General features: G+C 33.5%; 1 protein-coding gene across 1 annotated transcript; it reads right to left on the bottom strand.

Moving 5' to 3' along the window:
• Positions 1-676: 676 nt before the first annotated feature.
• Positions 677-24,842, bottom strand: LOC138323718 (sushi, von Willebrand factor type A, EGF and pentraxin domain-containing protein 1-like). The gene is made up of 26 exons (XM_069268518.1): positions 24,741-24,842; positions 24,138-24,324; positions 23,287-23,469; positions 22,556-22,700; positions 20,396-20,520; positions 20,086-20,268; positions 19,265-19,459; positions 17,152-17,406; positions 15,714-15,917; positions 15,121-15,333; positions 14,410-14,910; positions 13,946-14,107; positions 13,414-13,575; positions 11,499-11,694; positions 9,866-10,071; positions 8,970-9,137; positions 7,981-8,211; positions 7,540-7,710; positions 6,001-6,186; positions 5,181-5,345; positions 4,743-4,862; positions 4,332-4,517; positions 3,270-3,428; positions 2,734-2,769; positions 2,353-2,455; positions 677-1,166 (listed from the first exon to the last, which is right to left on the bottom strand). The coding sequence occupies exons 1-26, from the start codon at positions 24,831-24,833 to the stop codon at positions 1,076-1,078; spliced, it is 4,626 nt and encodes a 1,541-aa protein (XP_069124619.1). The 5' UTR covers positions 24,834-24,842; the 3' UTR covers positions 677-1,075.
• Between the last annotated feature and the right edge of the window lie 367 nt (positions 24,843-25,209).

Genomic DNA, 25,209 nt, shown 5'->3' on the forward strand with positions numbered 1-25,209 from the left:
TGTTATCTTCGGTATAGTTTTGAAAAGTTAAAACATGAAATTCATCTGATTAAGTATAATGTTATCATAATGTTTATTTCCTATATGAGATACATATAAGAAACAGGTTTTATAATTCAGTATTTCAGTTTAAAGTGAAAGTTGAATTTCTATATACTTCTAAATAAAGTAACTTTGTATAACTATAATATTATCTTCATATTGATTATCCACTTACATTTATAATTGACTCCGGCATGTGTGAGGTATATTGATATTGCATTTTGGACGTGTGTTCTCGTGCCTATACACATTAAGACATGTCATGCTACAAACCGGTGTTTCGTATAGATGAAGATTTTATTTCATCATTGACAAATCACTATAACTGTCAGCCCATTTTAAGTGATATATCCCCATTACATTAGCCAAACTAATCAATAATACAATAACACACAAATAACACTATAGATTCAAGAATATAGTATAGGCGTATAGCCTTCTACAATATATATTCTCGATTTTGAGGGCTATCGTCTTCGTTGAGATATTTGATCCATTGAATCAAAGCCAAATCGAGATATTATGATCAACTGAGATTGTGTACTTCAAGAGTCCAAAAGGTTGGCTCGCAAAAATAGCCAACTATACGCTATTATATAAACTTGGTTCAAAAAGAAAAAGGAGAAACGCAAAACATACTTGATACTGTTCAATGTTGCAATAAGATAAAAAGAACGGAAGTAAAATATAATCACAGACACGATTTAATATATATATATTGTTGATATCACAGAAAGACTGTGCACGTCACAGGGAAAGCACACAGAACAATACCAAACGACTTAGCATAAATATATACACATTATACCTGTATACATACGTATAAGAATAGACTATACATTAATATTTAATGTAGCCGAAGTTTTAAAAAAATAAATAGAAGGTTATAAATTATTTCACACAGAAAATGTATATTTGTTTTGTTGTATTGGTATTTATGGCAATAATTATTATAAATATGTCACAGTTTAAATAATTATCATATAGTGTGTTTTGTCTAACACTGTTGACGAACGTCATTATCATGTTGTTCTCAGGCTAGATACGTATTCTTGGGTGGTTTCGCACTTTGGACCATATTCATGCTAGCAAAACTTCCCATCTTTGATTTCCTTGCCCTGGATCTGCAATCACGATAAATAATTTAATTCTGTGTTGTCAGTTATAATTTTGTTATCGAACATTTCAAATCCCTGTATTCAGTGATTAATATTCCGTTGTTGTATGTTGTTTCTGTCCAAAAGGATGAATAACTGCCCTGTCATATTATGAAAAATATTCTGCGTCTAATAGAAAAGGCGATGCATCTCCTTTAGTCTACCCAACATTAATTGAAAAATGACAACGATACTCCAATACATGACATGAGAATATCATTGATAGATATAGATATTTATCTCTTATATATAGTCTCCATAGCCACCATTGGCATGACAATATCAAAAAGGATTCGATGTGTAGCTTTCGTAAAGTCGAATACAGTCAAACAAACGCTCATATAAACACTAATGAATTTAATGGCATTGTAATATGGAAACAGAAATATGTACCGAACCCTGTGGACTACGAATCAACAGTAATAACTAAGGTTAGGACGGGTTAATAGTCATATTTTAGCAACTATGTTGTGTTAAAGTAACCTAAGAAGTGATATATAGATGTACCAAAAATCACTAGTTTAAACAGGGGCTTAAACCTTAATGTAGTTTAATTATCATCTTAATGCAATATAGTTGCAACAAGGAGGCTTTATTGCCTCTTAGTTACAATTTTAACATTGCTTAGTTATCATACTTGACATAATTATGATGATTTATTTAGAAAAAAATATCATAATTCATTTATATGTTTTACAATGTTAATGAACTTCAGTAAAAATGATTTGCTAATTTGAAAATTCATTAACCTTGCTGCCCTTGAACTCTCTATTATATTCTGATAGTATATAACATGTATCAACTAATACATTTACCAAATGCAGTTTATACGATATGTAAAATTACCTTTTTAAATTACCTATAGAAACAACCCTGAGGTAAGATGGCAAACATATTTGTATATACATATACATGATATACAGTCATTACAAAGTAGATGTTATTCTTAACGATTTAATTTCGCAAGTTAGAGACTAAAATAATTCTCGCAATGATTGATTTCACGATGAAATACGCTGAAAGTTATTTTACGGTATTGTACTATTACTGATAATAAAATCTTTTTTAAAATTCTGACTGGTAAGTCACGTCATCGATGTAGTTTCATCTTATTACACTGTGTATTTTTATTGTAGATATTCGAAATTCTTACCTTAGATGGTTACGGATACAGACTCCCAAAACAACTGCGCACAGCATCACCGCGCCAACTGTACAGCCAATGATAACGCCCAGATTCCTATTATCGCCATTGTCTGATTAAGAAATAAAACACTCATGTATGTTATACTAAATAAAAAACCACAAAAAATATTGTAAAATTGTTATAATGAAAGTGAATGATTTACTGGAAAACTCTTCAGGAGAAGTACCCATACATGGATATCCTATTTGGAACACATGTAAATATTACAGAAATTGAACGTATGGAAATTATTCATTGCTATTTACATGGCATCACTTATTGGGAATTTTATAAATGCATTGCAATACACTATGTAGTATTTAACATGTAACCATAAAAGGTTTTTACCGTCAGAGGTTGGTTCATCTTCCACAGGAACGGCAACTGAAGTCAGGAAAAATGTATAAATAAAATGTAATGGAAAGTGAAAGCAGTAAAACAATAAATGTTAACAAAAGCGTTTTGGACATAAAATGTCAGAATATGACAGTATAATTACCATCTTAATTACAGGTTACCCGTGGGTTAATGTTGAGTGTAAAACATGTATATATCATCTTAATTGAGTAATTAAATAAGTAGATAAAACACATGTAAGTAAGCCTTTCTTTGTTTTTGCGTCTGTCTGTTTGACGTTGTTGCATGTTTTATGATCACCTTCATATAGCAAGTTTATCATCAAGAAGCATTTTTTTCTTTCTTACTCAATTCATTTCGCTATTTCTTCTTTCTTTATTTCCTTCCGATTTTCTTTCCTTATTTATTTTTTTTTTTTATTCAAATTTGAAATGTGTTTCTTGGTTTCAGGTTTTTGTTTAATTTTACTCTTTCTTCTTTCTGAGTAATTAAATATGTATTTGTATAGGAACAATAATATTGCTAACCTGAACAATCGCTTTGTGCCGAAGACCCTATGAAGGCCGTCGACAGCCCTTTGGGGCATTGTTTGCAGGTTTCTGCTCCTGATTGGTCTTGGTACTCTCCGTACGGACAGGGAAGGCATGTATCCCTGCCAGAACCGTATGTCCCATGGGGACAGTCGACTACAAAGAATTACCAATGCCATTAAACCAAGAAAATATATAAAAGATCATAACTTGCTGAAAATTATTCGAAAATTGTAGAGCGGTACAATACAAATAACCACATATATATAAGGATTTTTATGTCGTTAATCCTTTTTATATCACATAAATAACCATATTCAATTGGTAAAAAATTGGTATTTCTTTGGGCCGTTTAACGGCCACTCAGTGATAAGCAAAATATTTTGCATGAAGATACATTAGGGTCAGCTTCATATCGTCTATTCATAATATCCGATTATTTCTGGGCTCGTGGTAATCTCAGAGGTCATAGGTCAAAGGATGACAATTCAAATTTCATTGTTTAAGTCCAAATTGATTTAATACTACAATAGAGATAATATTTGATTGCAGTTATTGACTGTGAGTATTGGGTTTGTGAAGTTCAGTTCAGAAAAATGTAGGTCACAGTGACCTTGTTAATCATTTGCTCTATTTAAGCATTAAACACTTGAATTCTTTTGTTGAAATTTAAGATTTTTGAAAGATTTGATAGCATGAAATTGAGGTTTAGTACTGCATGTGGATCTTGACATGACCTGCTTAATATCATTACATCCTAGGGTCGCATTGGCTAGGTCACGTGCATAAATTAGGTCATATTCAATGAATGGTATCATCTGTCCACTAAGCATATGCTGTTTTCCCATGTTTAAAGCTGCATTTTAAATCATTTAAGCAAGAAGTTCTTGTATCCTAAAACAATAAATTATTCATACTGAGTTTTATAAGAAAATGCGGCTAAATTAAAATAATGCTTTACCTACTTACCATACTGAAAACGGGTCAAATTGAGCTAAGGAATGGCGTAATTACAGTAGAAGAAAGGAGTAAAATTAAGTCAATTCGTGACCTACTTACCACATATAGCCTCCAATCTGACCTTGCCCTTGTCACAGCCGACACTGCTGGTGGATATTACAGTGAGGACGTTGTATGTTCTGCCATCCACGTTAAACTGAAGTATGTCCTGGGATGTGTTTAATTGTTGGACCGATCGTTCTAGGTCAGCAACAGACTGTAGGAGCTTCAACATCGCCGGACTCACTAAAACCGATAAAACTTTCTCAACAAATCGATTGACAGGAAACATATACTTATTTGCATTCAACATCATTTTATCTTGTATGTATCGCGAAATCAATTGCAAAACAACATCGGTATTAGTGATATCTAATTCTCTAACAGTAAACAGTTTCATCATTTCTGTTCTACAGCAAAACAAGAGTATCATTTCATGTTTTATTAATCAATTAACGATGGAAGGCGTACCTGTGCTTGTCTTTGCAATGTCTTCCATATTTAGATTGTCCCCCTTTACAAGTGGTACTCGAAGGGTGATGACAGCTTTTACCCCACTTAAAGAGCGTTTCGACCGATCACTGGAACAACCTGAGGGAAAAAGTATCACCAGTGATGATAAAACGGCTTCGCCTTCTAAGCCTGGAAGGTCGTTAAATGACCCCAGCCCCGGCTCTTAATAGGAAGTTAAACAAATTAATGACACACCCAAATAAGTCAATCTTTTTATCGAATTTTCTTCATCTACCAAACTGCCAACCTGTTTAGAAAAACAGTTATTTTGGTGATAACATGTAAACATATAATAAGGCTTAAAATTGAGTTTACGCAGTGACAATTGTAAAAAAACATACTACATTTTGACCTGATCTGTACTTGACATAGTTAATATTGGTAATATTTGTTTACCTTCAATGCTGACCGATATGTCACAGGTTTTGTTATTAGAGCATTGAAGCTTTTCTTTTGACTTCTGCAACAGCGCATCTTTGAACTTTTCCGGATCCTGGCATGATGTTGCTGAACTATATTGTAGTGTAGTTGAGGTTTCCAACTGTGCCGGACTGTACACGCCTAGAAAACAAATATATTGACCCCAAATTCAATTCTCAATTGTATTTCGCAAATGCTATCATTGTGTGAAATTTGATAAAAATCAATCAATTCGTTTGATGTTCTCTCAACTTATCGTATGGAAACTATCATTTTGTGAAACGATCTATTTTTTGTAGGAGTGACCTTTGTAGTTGACCTTTTGACATCATATTTAGTCCCAGGTTGTATTTTGTTATATGCTACTAATGTGTGAAGTCTGATCACAATCCATCCTTTCGTTCTCAAGTTATCATCTGGAAACCAAATACGGACAGACAAACAGACAGGGCCAAACATTATAGTCTCCTCGGGTTTCATCGACAGGGGACTAAATACCGTAACGAAGGAACAATATTTCTACGTTACATGTACACTCTATACTCTAAAACTACAGACCTACCTAAAATGATCTATTTTCTTGTATGTTTCCTATTGTTACATTTTATTTATTTTTTCAGCAGAACAATTAGATGTATTTAATAAATCGCATGTGCCTGACATCTGTCGTCCTCACGTAGGAGGGCTCTCACAAATCAATAATAACTGATCATACTTTCACGACATTGTTAATGTTCCTTTAAGCATTTTAATAAATTTCAACTCTACATTAAACATATCTAATCATTATACTTACGTGAACAGGATGGTGGTTTTCCGTTCCATTGGTAGGCGGTTTCTTTGCCACATTTATACACATCAAGGGGAGTAAATCCCGGTGTAAACCACATACCATCCCGACAGCTGGCTTTACAGGTAATCATGTCGTCAGAGCTATTACACGACATGCGAGATCCGTAGGAGTGTGGCGTTGGTGGACAAACTTTGGGAAATAAAGAGATGATGCTGGTTATAATACATTCTTCTGACGCTTTTGTCGAATGGCAGCATTACAAAACTGCCACAAAGCTCAGGCCTGATTATTAAATTAAGAATAAGTATAAAGAATAATGAATTGTTCTTTGTCACTAAATCTGGCTTCTGATTGATCTATTGTTTTTATACCACTATGAAAACAAATCCAAAAATGGCGCGAAAACCCGACGTTATCGTGACAAAGCGTTGACGTTGCATATTCGATTTGGAAATCAAATTCCTTGAAAAACCAACGCAATCGATTATTAAAAAACGTATTTCATGTTATCAAATAGTCTAAAAAAACTTATCAATATGAATTTAAGCCGCGGAAGAGGGCAGCTACATTTAAATACAGATTATAACCTCATAACTTTATCTGTGTCTATAGTTTTTCTACGAGATTAACTATGTATATATATTTTATTGACATACACAGATTATCAATAGAAAGAAAGAATTCGAAATAATCCAACTGGAATAGGTCAACTTCCATTCAATCTTGTTTCTATCAAAGGCAGAAAAATTGGCAACATGCCATGTTATCAAAAATGCGCGGGAATATGTGCCGTTATATTTGGCGTAAGATTTCGTGACGTCACTGCTGACAGTATCAAGCCCTTGAAAACACACGGAGTATATCTTTTTTATCAGTTTACTGCGTCAATCTTGTCTATGTGTAGTTAACTAAAACTACAGTACTTCCAAAGCGTATCCCGATGACACGTTTCGTCTATACAAAAGATTTCAAATTTCCTCGTGTCGATAACGAGAATTAAAACTTAGCTGCCTACATGCAGGCGCGAGTCTTTTCCCGCGGGACACGATTTCAAAGTTCAAGGGGCAGGGGAATGTATTGGAATCTCCATGCTCACACACGCGTTATGGTTAGTTGAACTTCGCTCTACGCGGCACTTTAAAAACCATTTATGTCACAATTTTTAAAAATTTTTATCGGGGTATGAAACAAAATTGGTTTGCATACAACGTAGCGGAATGTCACAGTTAGCAAACAATTGTTTTTGCATACCCCAATGAAATTGAAAAAGATAGTTACATCAATGCTGAAATAAAAAGACCGCTATGGTGACCCGATAAAACAGTTTCTAACTAGGATTCTAGTAGGTATCTTCTTTTTTATCAAAAAGAACATATATGAGCTAATCCGTAATAAATCATAATCTTATGGAAATGGAGTGGCGATAACTTCTCCGTTAAACACAATCAATAACAGCGATATATTTAAGCAATTGTTTGCGCTATACTTGACTTGTCAGTATGTAAATTGCGTGTTACAAATGTAGCTAAAATCAATCCATACCTGGGCACGCATTCGTATTGCATGCGTCTGTTTCCGTTGCATGTCCTATACATGGTTTACCGTCAGGATCTGGAGCTGGACTGTCACACTCCCGTATCCTCATCATTTGACCTCCAGCACATGATTTTGAACATTGCGACCATTCTCCCCACGGACCAAATTTACCATCAACTGAAAAATACGATTTCTGAGTGTCTTTATTATATCAAGAGGATTTGCGATATAAAGGAAATAAATATGAACATTATCTATGGGATTGTAACAGTGTAAATTGATTACTATATATAGTTATATTGTCATGAAACACCACGTGCATTGACAGTGGTCAATCATATCATACAGGATTCTCTTCTGTGTGCTGTTATAAGGAATACAATGAAGAAACTCTCTGTGGTATGTTAATGCATAATTTACATTTGCTTTAATTGAAATCACAAATACCTATCTTGGACTCGCAAAATTGTCCCTTGAAGCCAGCGGAACACGAGCACGTGTAATTAGCGTGCATGTTGTGACAGGTGGCGCCGTTTTCACACTTGTGGTTCCTACAGTAGTCGGGTGGTACCTGACACTTATCCCCGGTATAACCGTTAGTACAATGACAGGTGAAAGTCTTCATTCCATCTATACATATATGGCCGTTGCATGGGTCGGGATCACAGTCGTCTTTTGCTTTAATGTCAAATAAGAAATACAGATGAAACTAAAACGATTTATCGTATCATTATTCTATTAGTATCGTAATCTAACAAATTTTGCCTTGTCATGGATGTATGACATGAACAGATAATACATAACCAGAAAGGAAAATAATAATTTACTTCATAAAATATCTACAAAACTAGATTAAATAATATTAGTTATTAACTATACTGTAAAGTGCTTTAATACAGCTGTGTCGCTATAATATTTGCGTTTACACATATTTAGTTTTGTTTTATTAGTTTGAACGTCCTATCAACAGTCAGGATGATTTAAGGACGCGCCAGGTTAGTTGTTGGAGGCAAGTCCTCTGTACCAGCGGTCAGTACCTGGGCAAACTGCCCCACATGGGATTTGAACTCGCAACCAAGAGGTGGAGGGCTTTTGGTAATATGGCTGGACATCTTTTACCATTTACCCACCGAGGCCCCATTTTTTCGAATAGGGAACTTAGGTATAACATTCGCGCTACATTGGTTTCTATAACGGAGAAGACAATTTGGGAATTAAAAATATTCAAAGCAAAATCGTGAAATTTTTGTTTTGAAATAGTGAAAAGAAATATTTTTATGTTTACACATATCAAAACTACCTGGGAAATTGAGGTTTTGCTACATATATAAACTCACTATATGTTTTAGTACTGAAATTGGTAAAAAAACACTTTACGGTATAGTTGCCGACATGCAACATTTACCTACTTAAGTTATAACACTATGCACACATACCGTCACATGAACTTGGCGAAATGAGATCAAGACCATCAACTTCCGTCTCCAGGAGATGGCTCATCTCAAACTCTCCTATTTCTGTGTTGTAGCAGGTTGTCGTCAATGTCTTTATATCAGTAATCGACAAAACGGAAGCTTTCAGTAAAAATCCGGATATGTGTCCAACTGTAAATTATTGCAAAGATATTTTTTTAAATCCATGCACATCTGGTAAAACAAATCGATGTTGATTTCAATGCACAAATTATTAATGACATATAAGGTTGTTTTTATGGCACATTGTAACACGATAAATAAATTTAAGACAATATTTCATAAGCACTGAAATTATATTTGTTCTCTTTCCCTCACGAGTACTTTAGTTGAGCACACAATTTATGAGCTATAAATATGTAGAATGCGAATATCTGGTAACATATATGGATATGTTGAAGCGTACATGGATTTGATAAACATTTTATTCTATTTGCAGATTCGTACCAGTTGTATCGATACGAATCTGCTGTATCTCAAATGGAACGCACCGTACCAGCAGATATGTACCGGTACAAGTGGTTCGTTTTCAGAAGCGTACCACTTGGATCCAAGATGGCGGACTCGAGATTTTTCATTTGTAATCGAAATGATTTCTTTGTTGAAAACAAGACAGGGGATATTTATATTCGATAGAATTACATGAATTATTTATTTCAATGTATGCCGAAACTATTTAGGTATTACTTTTATATCAATTTTATTGTTAACAACGAAGATTCTTGGCTTTTTTATTCGAAGCGTAACTTTCATATAGGTGCCGCCATCATGGAAAATTCCAAACGCGTTCCATTTGGCTGTGTCGTATCAAGTTAGCACAACTGGTACGAATCTGCAAATGGAACGCACGGTAAGCTTACCAGTGGATGTTGGACCGTCACATGACAGAGCTAAATCTGCTCCCGATGGTGCCGTTATTGCCCCGACGGTTACAGTCGTAAGGTGTGTCGTGAATTGCTCAGTGCCTTGGACGTAGACCTTTAATACAGTAGCCGCTGAATTCCACACCACCGCTACATGTTGCCAGATTCCTCTTTTTATCATAACACCAGTCGTCTTTGATGAACTGTAATCAAGTGATTAATCAAGTGAAAGCTAAGTGAAAGCAAGCATACTAACAACACCTAACTACAGAATCCAAAAAACAAAATAATTGTATAATTATCCGCAATATAATTGGCTGAAAATAACAAATTTTCAAGTATAGAATACGGATATTAATAACAATCTGCGAATATATTACGAACAAATGCGGATATTTCACGAATAAAAGCGAATACGATAACGGATGCTCTCCCGTAAGGGGTACAATTGGTAAGATTATCCAACAATGAGGATACGAAACAAACAATAACGAATATATAACGCATATATTGAGGAAACAGATTGGAAATTTTGCGATTGTTACGGAAATATTACGAATCTATTAATAATGCATTGCGCAGACGTAGCGGAAAGAATGCTTGTATTGCGCATGTAGTGCATGCCTTTCTTACTTTTCTCTTTTCTATCTTTTAAACACTTTCATGACTTGAACAAGTTGATTGATATGTTGTTGGATACCATTGTTATGCTGCATTGGTATTATTGCCGAGGACCCATTATTACGCCTGTGCTTCTCGACGGACTGGAAATTTTTGCCAAGATTTATAGAGTAGTTGTGGTTTACGCGACACCTTTGTATACATTCGCAAAGTATTCTCAAATCAAATGCAAAACAGACGCAATACAAACGCAAAACTCAAGATGCATTCGCTAAATATTATTTTAATTCGTGATGTAAATGTGATAGGTACATGTGATAGGTATATTCGTTCTACTCACTGTCCCAGTTCGCTATAAAGCCGCAAAACCATGTCAATTGCGAATATCAACGAATAACAGCGGATATACAGCGCATATAATAAGCATGTATTGAGTATATATTGCATACGAATAACGTATCTAATAAGAATGATTTTCGCAATCAAAATTTTGTGCAATTCAAAAATCCTCGGAACAGAAAAACACGCCATTGCGGATAATTGCAGACGTGTGCGGATTTACGAATTTTGCGTATGTTCAGCGAATATCAACCAATTTTGTGCGCAATGTATTCGCAAATCTTCCTAAACGCCAGTGGAACCAGGCCTCTCATTTTATCAACACTTTATTAAACTTTAGACCCGGGATTAAAAATTAATTTCGTACTAGGTTTTAACCACATAATGTTCGTACTAGGTTTTAACCACATAATGTTTATTGAAGCTTTTTGGCATTTATTTAGATTATATGCGTCCATTCAGAGTATATATTATGCACTTTGCAATATAAAGCGATCATATACTCATTGCGCAAAACTTATCAGGTAAATCAAAATAAAACAAAAATACAAATGTTGTTTCATGGTAATAATAATAATAAAAACATGGTAAAAACACATCACAAATTTAAATTGTATAGATGTTGATGCCTCCTAACAAAATTGCTTACTAAACAGAATATTTTCCATACCTTTGTAAAGATATATTGACCTGTTGTCCAAAGTCAATCATCAGTTTTTGCGCTGCTGTACCGATGGATACATGTAGATTCACATCACCGACCTTTGGAAGTTTAACCCATGACGCCAAAGTGAAGCTTGTGATGTCGTTTTTAAGACTGCCCACTGTTGTCAGCAAAGTACCGCCCGGAATAGCAACATCAAAGGCTGTAAGTTGTTAAAATGAAGTAAGCAGATGAATGATTATAGGCCACGTACTTAGTAAAATGTTTCAAATACATCATATGATTATCTCAAGGTTAGGGAAACCTAACAATGTTGTAGCTCAAAAGAATTCTCGACAGATAATTATGCCATCTTTAGTGCCTATGTCTGTTAAAGGAGCTTTACACTTTTGTATGCATGTTATTGAGCAACTTTTATATCCCTTACTTACAAAGCAACGTATACAAGATTTAAGTCTCTGTCAGATATTATTTTCGTTACGTATAAATATAGTGGTCTTTTCAAAGGAAAATGCATCTATAAGCATGAAATAATTAGAAACATATAAAAAGCGTAGAAATGTCTGCCCGAGTGATTATCTGCAGCAGTGCTCAACTAGCATACATAGAGACCATTTCGTACCCGGCCGGAAAGCATAGTAGACCTGGTACATATTACGGATATTCGTTTTATGGAAAACCGTGTTCTCCCTTCCTTCACAATTTGTTCCGCGGTCAAAACATCACAAAAATGTCGTTATACATGCACGCTTCCGCTACGACATATGTGCAATTATTGTTTCGAAGGTGTCTCTAGAAAGATTTTGATTGTCCAACCCTCGACAAGCCTTGTGTTGACCAACCCAAAGACAATTTTGGTGATGTGAATTTTATCGGTATTAAACACAAATCTATTTCTAAAAAAAGGTAGAAAAATACTTCGGTTTTAGAAATTTCTGTCAACCTGATAGACCCATATGAGATTATAATATTATTAGAAACCAACCAACTAAAGGATTTCCCATAAACCACGAAGTTTTGAAATGCTGTATTAAAACCGCTAAACGAAATTCAGTCATCGCGTTCTATAACTAAAATTTAGGTTCTCATATAACACAAAATAGAGCAAAAAATATTAGGTCCTTCCACTCAAACTACCACAAGAGTAGCCCTAAGCCGTTTTAAAATAAGTTGCATTCTGCATCGAAAAATCTTAAAATTCTATTTTCTTTACCTATTCTTTATCAAAATTGATATTTTGAACTTTAATTTCAATCTGTATTTCCAAATTCATATCATCGTTGCCTATAGATCATTACTTTTCAGAAAAAAAAACAAACAGAAAGCATATTTTTCACTTTTGAATTTTTTTTTTTAATCCGAGACTGACTCTTCTAACACAAGAGTCATTTTGAAGGTATATTTTGCATTTTGAAGGTATTTTTTGCATTTAACGGGTTATTTCCTAATCAATTTCTTAATCTCTTCCATAGTAACGGCGGGATAACCCTGTCAAGTAAACGGGAAAGTCATATCTAACAATTACATGGCACCATTACATGCAGAATAAAGATGACGCCATCTATTTTGACACATAATGGTCCAGTGATGACCGGGGTAAAAATCCTTCTACTCAAATTCCATACTTTCAAGTATGAAAGAAAATAATTATGGGTCTTTTTGAAGATCAGGATATCTAAACCTTCGGAACAAATTTATGGTCACGCTGACTAGCGAAATTACTTGTATTCTGATAGATATGTACTGCTAGGCAGAGTCATGAAACATTTTATTAATCTTTCTTCTTATAGAGAAGCAAATGATTAAATAAGAACTATACGATCGCTTTATACAAAATTCAGATTACACCAACGTAGAATATTGTATTGTTAATGAATATTTACATTTCCTCTGTATTAGTTAATTTTAAAACTTAACCAACCTAAGCAGTCTGAAGGCTGTGTGCTTGCCGACGAGTTTGTCATCAGGCCTCTTTCACATTTTTCACATTTTGTTGCCATTAAGTTTGGACCGTATTCAAGACGTGAACACGGGGCACATGGTTCGACACCATCAAGAGAATAAAACCCCTTCTTGCATATCGCTGTAAACAAAGATCATTTCACGAATTATTGGACATGTTGTTTATACGGTTTCGCTGTCTAAAAACCCTAAAAGTAAGTTAACATCAGTATATTAATCCTTTTGAAATATTCTGCATAACAAATCAATAGTGATTTTAATATACACTGTACCGCAATTATACTGCTGATCATTTAGCCGGGTCAGAATTACCGCAACTTTCATTAAAAAGAGAAAATTAAACTTTTTAAATTTTCTTGGTCTGGCTTTTAAGGTATATAGAATTCAACCATATCATTAATTCCGTCAAACATTTCGCTATTATATTAAATATAATTATCAGCTATAGGGTATTTTAAATTAAAATAAAGTGTATAACTACGTATACCCACGTGTACACTCTGTTGCGTTGGTCGTTCCGTTGGTATGTGTTGATGTCCCTGGAGGACACCGTGAACAGGTAACATCATTATCGTCGTCACGGTACATTCCTTTTGGACAGAGGGTACACTGTCTTGTAGTAGCATCGTAGATGGATCCCAACGGACAAGATGCTGTTTATAAAGCAAAACAGTATGCCATTGTACATGTACTTGCATTGGTACAACTATATCGTGCGTTCTGATTTTGAACTATAAAGTAATGTGTCTATTATTCTCTCAAATTCAATATTACCATCTCTTTTGCTTTTTAAGCGTACAATGGTTAAGGGTTTTAGGAGTGGGAAATAGTCTATTGATAACTTTGGAATTTTAGGATTTATTCCTAGCACTATATGGTATCATTTATACGATGTGACAACAGTTATAATGTTTTTAATAAAATCAATTGATTTCTTATAGCAATACAAGATTACCGCAAGTTCCCGTAGAGAGACGTGGGTATCTGCCTTGTTCGCATTCTATTCCTAATTGCCCAAACTGAAGGGACGATGTATCTACTGAAGAATTAGCAACATCAAATGATCCTGAGCTGGCTTTGGCTTGGATCATTGAACCAAGTTTTTTTGCAAGATTATCAAAGCTTTGGTAGTTGTCTGAACTAGAATTTCCGATTTTCCTCCATTGAAGTTGTATTTCAAATGTCAGCAAGATGGTTGATGGCTGAGCTCTGCGATATCTTCTAGCGTACATAGCTCCTCGTCGTCGACGAGTTGTGCCACATAATACTTCCACGTTTTGGACGTTACAGTCGTTTGCGTTCGGACATATTCCCTGATGTCCAGGATCTGTTTGTAATTGCTGCATCTCCTGAATGAAATGTGCCTTGATTGTATCCTGTGTTGCTTTATCACTGCACGATCCAGAGTAATAGTAGACTTCACCCGGTAAGACAAAATTCTTTGGATTTCGCCGCACTGAAATGGAAACATACACAATGGTTGATATTTGCCAATATAAAAAAATATCTTGAAAATCAAGAGATTTTTATCTAAGGATACATTTAATTCTTAAATATATGGAATTTGTTTAAATGAAGAAAGGTGTGAGCATTTTTTACAAATTATAATTATGCAAGAGAGATTTTAGCAGCTTGTTCAGATCCCGGTGTATAAAGGAACAATTACCTGAACAATCTGGTACTGTATCCACAGGGCTCCATTTCCCGGAACTTGTAGAACAGGAGAACTGTCCGGTAAATCTAGCGACACTTCCTCCTCCAGCACCAGCCGGAATATCATAATGGTCATTACAGTGTAACATACACTGAAATCCATACGTCCATTTATCGCAGGTCAAGGCTCCATGTGCAGGGGCTGTCAGCAAGGGGCATTTGTTTTCTAAATCATACAAAATACACATATTTATCATACATTTCTTACATATCAGAATTTATCTGAGTCTTCTTTTTTGAGTCTCAAAATATTGAGCTGCTTTTCCTGATCAGCCGAGGAACACTTCTACCTCGATACGATTTTATACCTTTGTTGTCGCGGCTCAGAATTGCAGATTCCGTGGTCGAATACAGAATAAATGAAGTTCATAATTATAGTAGTCTCAACCACTACTGTATTTCTGTACCCACTGTAGAAAGATCAATACATATCATGTAAATTTTTCAGTGAATTATTATAATTAACTACAGCAAAGAAAGAAATGGAGATAACACGCAATCATGATTATTTAGTTGAGTACAAACAGAAAAGGAAAATCAATTTACGTTTACAGTAGGGTGTTGAACTTCCCCAGTTCCAGTATGTTAACTTTGGGTTGGTTGAATTCCTGTCACAGTACATCTTGTCATTCCCTATCAGAGGGTAGCTCCCTCTACATGACACTGTACAGCTCGACCCGAAGGTGTATCCGTTAGGACAAGTAATGACCACGTAAGGATTATGTATAACAGGAGGTCCGCACTGCAACACTGTAGTGTAATGTTAGCGATTACCAATTAATATTTAGTGAAATGTTAAGGGTTGGAAAGAACCTCAATGAAATTATTATAAAGAAAAAGGCAACACAAACATACGTAATGCAATAAAGACAAAAAGAAGGACAGGGATAAAATATGAAATTATGGTATATATTACGAAGAATGTTTGGGGTTAAGTATGGTAATTATACCAAACAACCGGTCACATCTGGTGTCGCATGCAGGGCCTTCAGTTTTACTATGCCATATTTAAGGGGTGGATATAGCGACAAAAAAAATCTTTTAATATCGAGGATGGGTAAAGATAGTGTCTCTATTTAGTTTCATCATTGGTTCCAATAATAAAGTGGATTCGATCACGAGAAAATGTGCCGTTTTTATAAAGTGGATTCGATCACGAGAGAACGTGCAGTTTGTATTTTTATACAACAAAATAGAAAATATATCCATAATACACAGGAGGGGCAAAAGACCCATAAAATTATAATAGTTGATGAACTTGATACCTTTCTATATATTTTTATACAGATGTAGTTACAAATGTGCTATTGGTTTATTCATGCGTGTAAAGGAATCACTATTTAATATAATGAAAGCGCGTCTTATCGTAAATATATGGTAAGTCGTTTGGACAAAAACAATTTAACAGCACTATTGAATGTATGTTACCTTAAACAAATATATGCGAAAGACAAACAAGTGTTAGATCAATATACTGTTCTATCCTTGTCGGCCTCGTCATTAAAACTAAGGACGTATATAAATATAAACAATGTATATACACTTGGTGAATTGCAAGGTGTAAGTAACATTTTCTGAAATTAAAGCGAATAGTCGGACAGTTTAAATGCGTTCATTGGCCTTTCAAATGCCACTATATATCAAAACGACGGTCAAGTTCTGCTTACGTTGTCCAGTTTTAACCATGGAAGTATGGAAAGGCCCGACGTAAATTTAACACAGTACTAAAATTAATTCTTAAAGGGAGACTGCGTAGGAATGTCAACATGGACATAGCCATCCGCGAGGACGTTTTAGTATTCCTATAATATTAATTAATTTTTCTCGCATACAGAGCAATTTTAATGGGGAATTTTATTTTTCTATTTCATAAGATTTCATACTGAATATATCAACACCATTTTTACCGACTTTGGCCTTTCTTTGCCCGACTAGAATATTATTTTCAAAAAGTTAAATAAACAGGATATTTTAAAGTACTTACATTCAACGATGACAAAAAATATACATTCCGGAGATTTGTTCCCTGTCGGGTCTGTAGCTACATATCGAATTTCATTGATCCCAATATCAAAGTGACTTCCGCTAGACTTTCCGACAGTTTGTCTCATAGTTACTATCCCACCAGAGTTGTCTTTTCCTGACGGAACGGTCCAAGTCACGCTCGCATAAGTTTGACCCCTATCTGCGTAGGCATTGATAGTGGTTGGGCAGTCTGTTATTTCCGGAGGTTCAGCATCTACAACAATATCGGTACAACTGTACTTCATATCAAAGTATCTTGTCATATAAAATGCAAGCTATGTGAATCCGCGAAGTGTAATATCTCAAGTTTGCAAACAATATTTGTTCCAACCCATATGAAATTAAAAGACAGTGACATCAATTATTTTATGATATTACTTTAGATAACAAAACGAATCAAATTTTGATATACGATTCCATTGATTTATCAAAGTATCTTTTTTTTTTCAAATCAATATACAACGTCAATGTCTCTTAACGCACCATTATCAATTTTCGTTTCATAGAGGTATGAAAGGAAAAAAATAAACAATCAGATTTAGTATGAAAACAAAGAAATCATTCCAGTTTGGATACCCCCATAGTATTTGAATAAAAAAATGTTTGTTGTCACCTTCATACATTTCGTTTACATTTGACATAAATGATGTATTATCACTTTCTCTTCATATGAGACTTATCATACGAGATCGGGACTTGTTTTATTTTGTCCTTTTTAAGTCTTTGGATATCAAAACTAAAGCTATGGGATATCTAACCATGATGCTTATACTTTGTTTATGAAATGCTTATCCATATCGATCAGCTGCTCTGTATAACTTTTGTTGTATCACTGAAATTTAAAGTCAGTTAAGTGCACTTGAGCTAGAAACATAGGGTAAAAAGAAAATATTAGGAACCTTTCAATTAAAATAGTATTTCCTGCAGTTTTCACGTTAACAAATTGTTATAAAACCTACAATGTGCGATACCAGTATAGATAGGAAAATCCCGAGTCGTACCACGTGGCCAATATCGGCAATACACAAATAGATCGGAACAGTCCGGAGACTTCTGAGCTATTTTTAACGTGTACACGCGAAAAATCAATATCTATATTTGATTACTTTGCGAATACGAATTTTACAAAAGTCGGTAAATAAGAAAATTTTAAAACAAGTCGGCAAATTCGACACCATCTAGTTTTACTTCTTATCATAGATTTTTACCACCTCTGTCATTAATAATTACCTCTTCTTAAAATACAAACTTAGCGCCATCTCAGATTTGGTGTTACTGTTATTTTTCACCCGTTCACAATTAGATCACCATCATGCGTAGGAAAACTTACCACCTATCGAATATATGTCTATTTGGTGATAAATGGTTCTTGATTCCCTTACGTGAATGGCTAATATGTTTATAACGTAATTGATAGCCAGTATTTGTTGGGTGGATAGAACTTGTAATATTATTATTTAAGTTGACTTTAAAGAGTTACAGTAAATAAAAAAACAATTGAAATATTTTTCTTCATCAAGGAGTTACCTCCACTTACCTTCAAAAACCCTACCATGCATATATGCGTCAAACAATGTTTTTTTTTTGTTGTTGTAGCACCTGTATATGGGAAGGACTATGATAGATTATGCCCGATGTCCAATCCTTTTGACATTTCACATTTTGGCAATAAAATGTTTGGAAATTACAATTAAAATTATATTGCATTAATGCGTAGAATGGGTGGTCATATGAGAAAATAGGTCATTACTACTATTGCTTCAAGAAACAGGTAGAATCTAGTAAGAACTTCGCGGGTTTTTTTTATGGCATGGTGCCTCGATTGGAATTTTTTCATGATATTAAGATTATAAACATGTATGTAATTAACATCTTGTAAACAATTCATGCTAAAAATAATATACCTTACAATGTGTTAAAATGGTGTTATATTCAAAGTTAAAATACATCGTGCCGGGTTTTTATATCGTGTGATTTTGTGCTCTTATCGTCGACTACAAATTATAGTTCAAGCTAAGATAAGTAAAATATTACATACATTTAATGAGACAGTGATTGGATATGATACTTACCCTGACACGGCGGTAAAGTTGCTGACCAAGTACCCTTGCTGGTACACTTCGCCATCTTGAAACTATCAGAAGGAAGACTGTACCCCTTGTTACAACGCGTGGCACAAACATCATTATACTCAAATGTCGAGTCTGTACACGTGTAATTTCCATGGCTAGGATGTATGTTTGGCGCATTTCTTGGACATGTAACAGCTGATATTGAAAAGGTTAAAAAATGACTAAGGTAAGATAAATCAAACAACGTGTAACAAAAACTATTGACAAAAACACCATTTCAAATTCATTTTTATTTTTGGTCACTATGCAATAGAACGAGTTGTTCCCCTTTCTATTCTTCGCATTATTCATTTAATTGTTGTCGCCGTAACTTCTATCTAATTTAAGCCTTATTTATAGCCGATGCAAGATTCTGTTTAATATCTGTTATTTTGATACATCAAAGTCGCAGTAAAAAGGTAGAAAAGTAATTTACTTTGATAGAATTGACTTCAGTGTGAAAATGCATTGTCAGTGCAATATTCATATACCATATTCCTTTATTAATATTAACCGCACTCTTCACGCATGAATTTTCAAATCAGTAGAATGTCATTTTAGGTATTTTTAACCTCGAAACCGAAACTGCAGATGACAAACGATTGAAAAGGCAACCTTTGATAATGACGGTGACTTTAACTACACAGGAAAGCCACAATATAAATGATTACCGAAAACACAATAATTTCATAAAATCACTTTTAGGAATTTCACTATTTTATTTATCCAATTATCGAAGTTTAATTCATTTATGTGTATCCATGATACCTATGCTTTATTACCTTTGCATTGGGCAGCCTGGCCGGAGAAAGAACCGTCAATCTTACACTTCCTGTGCGCATCGCCGTTCAATCGGAACCCTTCGAAACAGCTATAGGTACAATTGGATCCTGCTATTCTTTCAGGGTTTCCACATTGTATAAAACCGTGTCCTGGCCATTGAAGTGGTGTTTTGCACACATGAACTGAAACAAAATCAAACCAAATATTAAATTGAAGGAATTAGGCGTTTATGGGAAGATTTTTTTTTTTTTTTTTTTTTTTTTACATAAATGCCATATTTATAGAATATTTTATTTTATATGATGATACCTAGCACTTCGAAGCTATAGTATTTGGAATCAATAAGTCCTCCACTATCTCGTGCTTGATATGTGATGGTATGACTTCCCCGACTGAAGGCTCTTCCAGGGGCTTTACCGGAGACGAGCATGACTCTGGAAGTAGATTCGTCAAAATGTTTAGTAGGGAATGAAACAGTTGATTTTAATTTTTGATTTTACAATGTATTATGGTTCCTATTTCTTAAAATGAATATTGAACGCGTTCACAATAAAAACAGAAACATTTTATATATGCATTTCTTCAATACAAAACTATCTTTTACAGGTTAGCGAAACGATGAGTTCGCATAATCATCGTATACACTGTAAATAATATACAGAATAGTATTAGATCAATCCTTGTATATACTGTATATAATATACGGAATAGTATAAGATCAATCATTGTATTTATACAGAATACTATTAAATCAATCATTGTATATACTGTATATAAATATACGGAATAGTATTAGATCAATCCTTGTATATACTGTAAATAATATACAGAATACTATAGATCATTGTATTTATACAGAATACTATTAAATCAATCATTGCATATACTGTATATAATATACGGAATAGTATTAGATTAATCCTTGTATATACTGTTAATGATATACAGAATACTATTAGATCATTGTATTTATACAGAATACTATTAAATCAATCATTGCATTTACTGTAAATAATATACGGAATAGTATTAGATCAATCCTTGTATATACTGTAAATAATATACGGAATAGTATTAGATCAATCCTTGTATATAATGTTAATAATATACGAAATAGTATTAGATCAATCCTTGTATATACTGTAAATAATATACGGAATAGTATTAGATCAATCCTTGTATATACTGTAAATAATATACGGAATAGTATTAGATCAATCCTTGTATATACTGTAAATAATATACGAAATAGTATTAGATCAATCCTTGTATATACTGTTAATAATATACAGAATACTATTACATCATTGTATTTATACAGAATACTATTAAATCAATCATTGCATATACTGTAAATAATATACGGAATAGTATTAGATCAATCCTTGTATATACTGTAAATAATATACGGAATATTATTAGATCAATCCTTGTATATACTGTAAATAATATACGGAATAGTATTAGATCAATCCTTGTATATACTGTTAATAATATACGGAATAGTATTAGATCAATCCTTGTATATACTGTAAATAATATACGGAATAGTATTAGATCAATCCTTGTATATAATGTTAATAATATACGGGATAGTATTAGATCAATCCTTGTATATACTGTTAATAATATACGGAATAGTATTAGATCAATCCTTGTATATACTGTAAATAATATACGGAATAGTATTAGATCAACCCTTGTATATAATGTTAATAATATACGGGATAGTATTAGATCAATCCTTGTATATACTGTAAATAATATACGGAATAGTATTAGATCAATCCTTGTATATACTGTAAATAATATACAGAATAGTATTAGATCAATCCTTGTATATACTGTTAATAATATACAGAATAGTATTATATCAATCCTTGTATATACTGTATATAATATACGGAATAGTATTAGATCAATCCTTGTATATACTGTAAATAATATACAGAATAGTATTATGTCAATCATTGTATTTATACAGAATACTATTAAATCAATCATTGTATATACTGTATATAATATACGGAATAGTATTAGATCAATCCTTGTATATACTGTAAATAATATACGGAATAGTATTAGATCAATCCTTGTATATACTGTAAATAATATACGGAATAGTATTAGATCAATCCTTGTATATACTGTAAATAATATACGGAATAGTATTAGATCAATCATTGTATATATTGTAAATAATATAGAGAATACTATTAAATCAATCATTGCATATACTGTATATAATATACGGAATAGTATTAGATTAATCCTTGTATATACTGTTAATAATATACAGAATACTATAAGATCATTGTATTTATACAGAATAGTATTAGATCAATCATTGTATATACTGTAAATAATATACGGAATGGTATTAGATCAATCATATTTTAGTGCATGAAGCGCTAAAATAAGAATAGTACTATACATAGACATTTACAGTAATCCAATGATTGATCTTACTTCACAGTATGGTCCTCAGGATCTGATGCTGTTGGTGCGTCCCACTGTACGACCTTGGTTGTTTTCCCAGGATCAGCAAAGTATACAGTAGTACTAGGATGATTCCAAGAGATGGTAGGAGGACGGTTTGGAGGCGGTGGGTCGGCTTAATATAATAAAACATAATTGGAACCATTTATTTTCCTTTTTTCATTGTAAGATATATAAATTTATTTCAATTATTGTTTTCTTAAGCATTCTATAACATTTTACTGATACTACGAGAAAAATGAAACGTGATTTTTATAAATAAACATTAAAGATCGAGAATGATATTCCACAAAAATATGCAAAAGGACAACTGTAAAAGTATGAAAATTGTTTTTCATATCATAACTAACAAAACTAGAAAGATTATATATTTCAAAAATAAATTGTAGAGAGAATATATATATTTGTCAGAAATGCGTTCTCAATGCAATGAGTAAGTGAAGCGGTGTGTGAGAGTCAGCCAACCAAATATGCTTTCATCAAATGCGAATAAACGGAATCCGACCAAAGGTGAGTCTTTTTCTCCAATAAAAGTTACCTAAATGACAGATAAATACTACCCACCTTTTGTAATAGAAACGTTATCAAACATTTAAAACACACATTGTAATGTAAAACGTAATTAATTTATCTATAATAATTACTCCAATACTTTGTGACGTTGTACATCAAAACGAGATGACAGAACAATTGATACTCACAATGATGGCAGAATATTTCACAGACCAATCCAAAAACAGCTCCGACGCCTGCTCCTATTGCTGCACCAACCGGACCGAATGGTGCACCAAACTCTGCACCAATTACTGTTGTTTGTAACATCAGGTCGCCGGGTTGTCTTTGGGCGTTAGCATTTTGATTTGCCTGTCGTTTATGTAGGCGCACTTCAATCACAGAATTATAGACACATACATATCTTTTATACTAAAGGGGGGGGGGGGGGGGGGGGGTTTTTTTTATGTTTTATTGCTCATTTATTTCTATTCCGAATAGATGTCATACAATATACTATAACTTTTGGGGATACTTTAAATGCATATGACGGCAATATATACATGCATTTATCATTCCCTTCTACCAAATTTACCTTATGATTATATTTAACTAAACTAATGCTAACATTTTGCACATTAGCATTAGTTTAGACAAGGTTTATATATATAACATTTTTATTCCTGAAGAGACATCAAGAAATGGCGAAAGTACTAGAGGAAGATCGTTGAGATTTATATTTTTTATATATAATATATATCCATATATATCGTTGATTTCGAATATCGTATAACTTTTTAATTGGTTTGCCAATTGCCTCAAATGACATATATATGCCATACATATATATAAATATATCCACGTGCATTTAGAACAATTTTTGTGTGTTCTCAAAAATCTTCAATCTACTGGTAATCAAAACAATACTGTAGGTGTAAATATTTATCATGTGATAAAACCAATTCCATGGAGTGTAAAATATTTTATAGAGATGTTTTTTTTTCAATAAGTATGTTTCTCAATTGCATACAACAATGTCTAGAAAAAAAGATATCTATACCTTCCTTTGCTCCTATCCAGACGCCATTCCAACATGTGATTACGCTGGTTGTGTTTCCTTGGGTGCTGATTACTCTACACGTGTGTCCATGACTGATTACTGTTTGGCCTTTCTTAGAACAATCCGTCATGATGACTGCAACATCTGTTGTATTGCATGTTGTCGGTTGACTAGGGATTCTTACAGCCTTAATAATAAGATAGTTATTACGTTGTGGGAACATGACATTGTTTTGAATTTTATACAACAACTAAGTAATACATTAATAATATGTTAATGGACATCCTCAAGATATTTGTACCTAACCGATGGTCATACCGTTGAACTTTGAACATCCGTACTTTTAATATTAATAATTTATCAACATAGTCGCAAAAATATCATGATTTGTAGAAAAAATCTAATTTGTTGATCAACATTTGTATTATACTAGCATCTGTTTGACGGTATGACCATATACATCAAATAACGTGTATTTCCTAACTAATATTCATGAATGAACAATAACAAAACAAAAATGAGAAGAACGTCACTCCTTCTATCAAACTGCTGCTGAGAAATGTAGATATGTCATCCACTCATTCCCCATTCACTCTACAATACCAGTGACTTAGTTGGAGTGCCAGGCGAGCCCCAGCATAGGTCCAATAACGTCAGATAGCTAACCAAGTACAACAGCATGGGGTATGTCATCATTCTTGTGATGGACTGAATAAAAAACAAAGCCGACGATATGTCACAGATCCATCACACAAGACTACTGTTACATAATCTTTGGTACCAACACACAGTGTGGTAGGAAAGGACTTTAATAAACAATGACCGACCGATGTTTTAATGAAATATAATTTACAGAACGGCCAGAGCGAACATATTTCTGCTCATATTGAAATGTATTTTGCTATAAGAAGTCAAAAAAATAAATCTACCAAATAGATAATGTACTAATGTTATTGGTAATACTACATACACTCACCTGTGTCATTGTAAGCCTCGTATGATCGAAATGTGCCTTGGCGTTCCTTTTTGTTATCAGCTATATAAAGCCACGCCTATGTGAACGCCTCTATCC

Source organism: Argopecten irradians, chromosome 5 (assembly GCF_041381155.1).
Source record: "Argopecten irradians isolate NY chromosome 5, Ai_NY, whole genome shotgun sequence".
NCBI lineage: Eukaryota > Metazoa > Mollusca > Bivalvia > Pectinida > Pectinidae > Argopecten > Argopecten irradians.

What these genes read in the sequence shown, in the direction of transcription:
- LOC138323718 (XM_069268518.1), bottom strand. Translation starts at nt 24,833, where the DNA reads ATGATGACATACCCCATGCTGTTGTACTTGGTTAGCTATCTGACGTTA. An exon ending in CAATACGAATGCGTGCCCAG is followed by an intron (nt 6,187 to 7,539) that starts GTATGGATTGAT and finishes TATTTCCCAAAG; the next exon opens with TTTGTCCACCAACGCCACAC. An exon ending in AAAACCACCATCCTGTTCAC is followed by an intron (nt 5,346 to 6,000) that starts GTAAGTATAATG and finishes TTTGTTTTCTAG; the next exon opens with GCGTGTACAGTCCGGCACAG.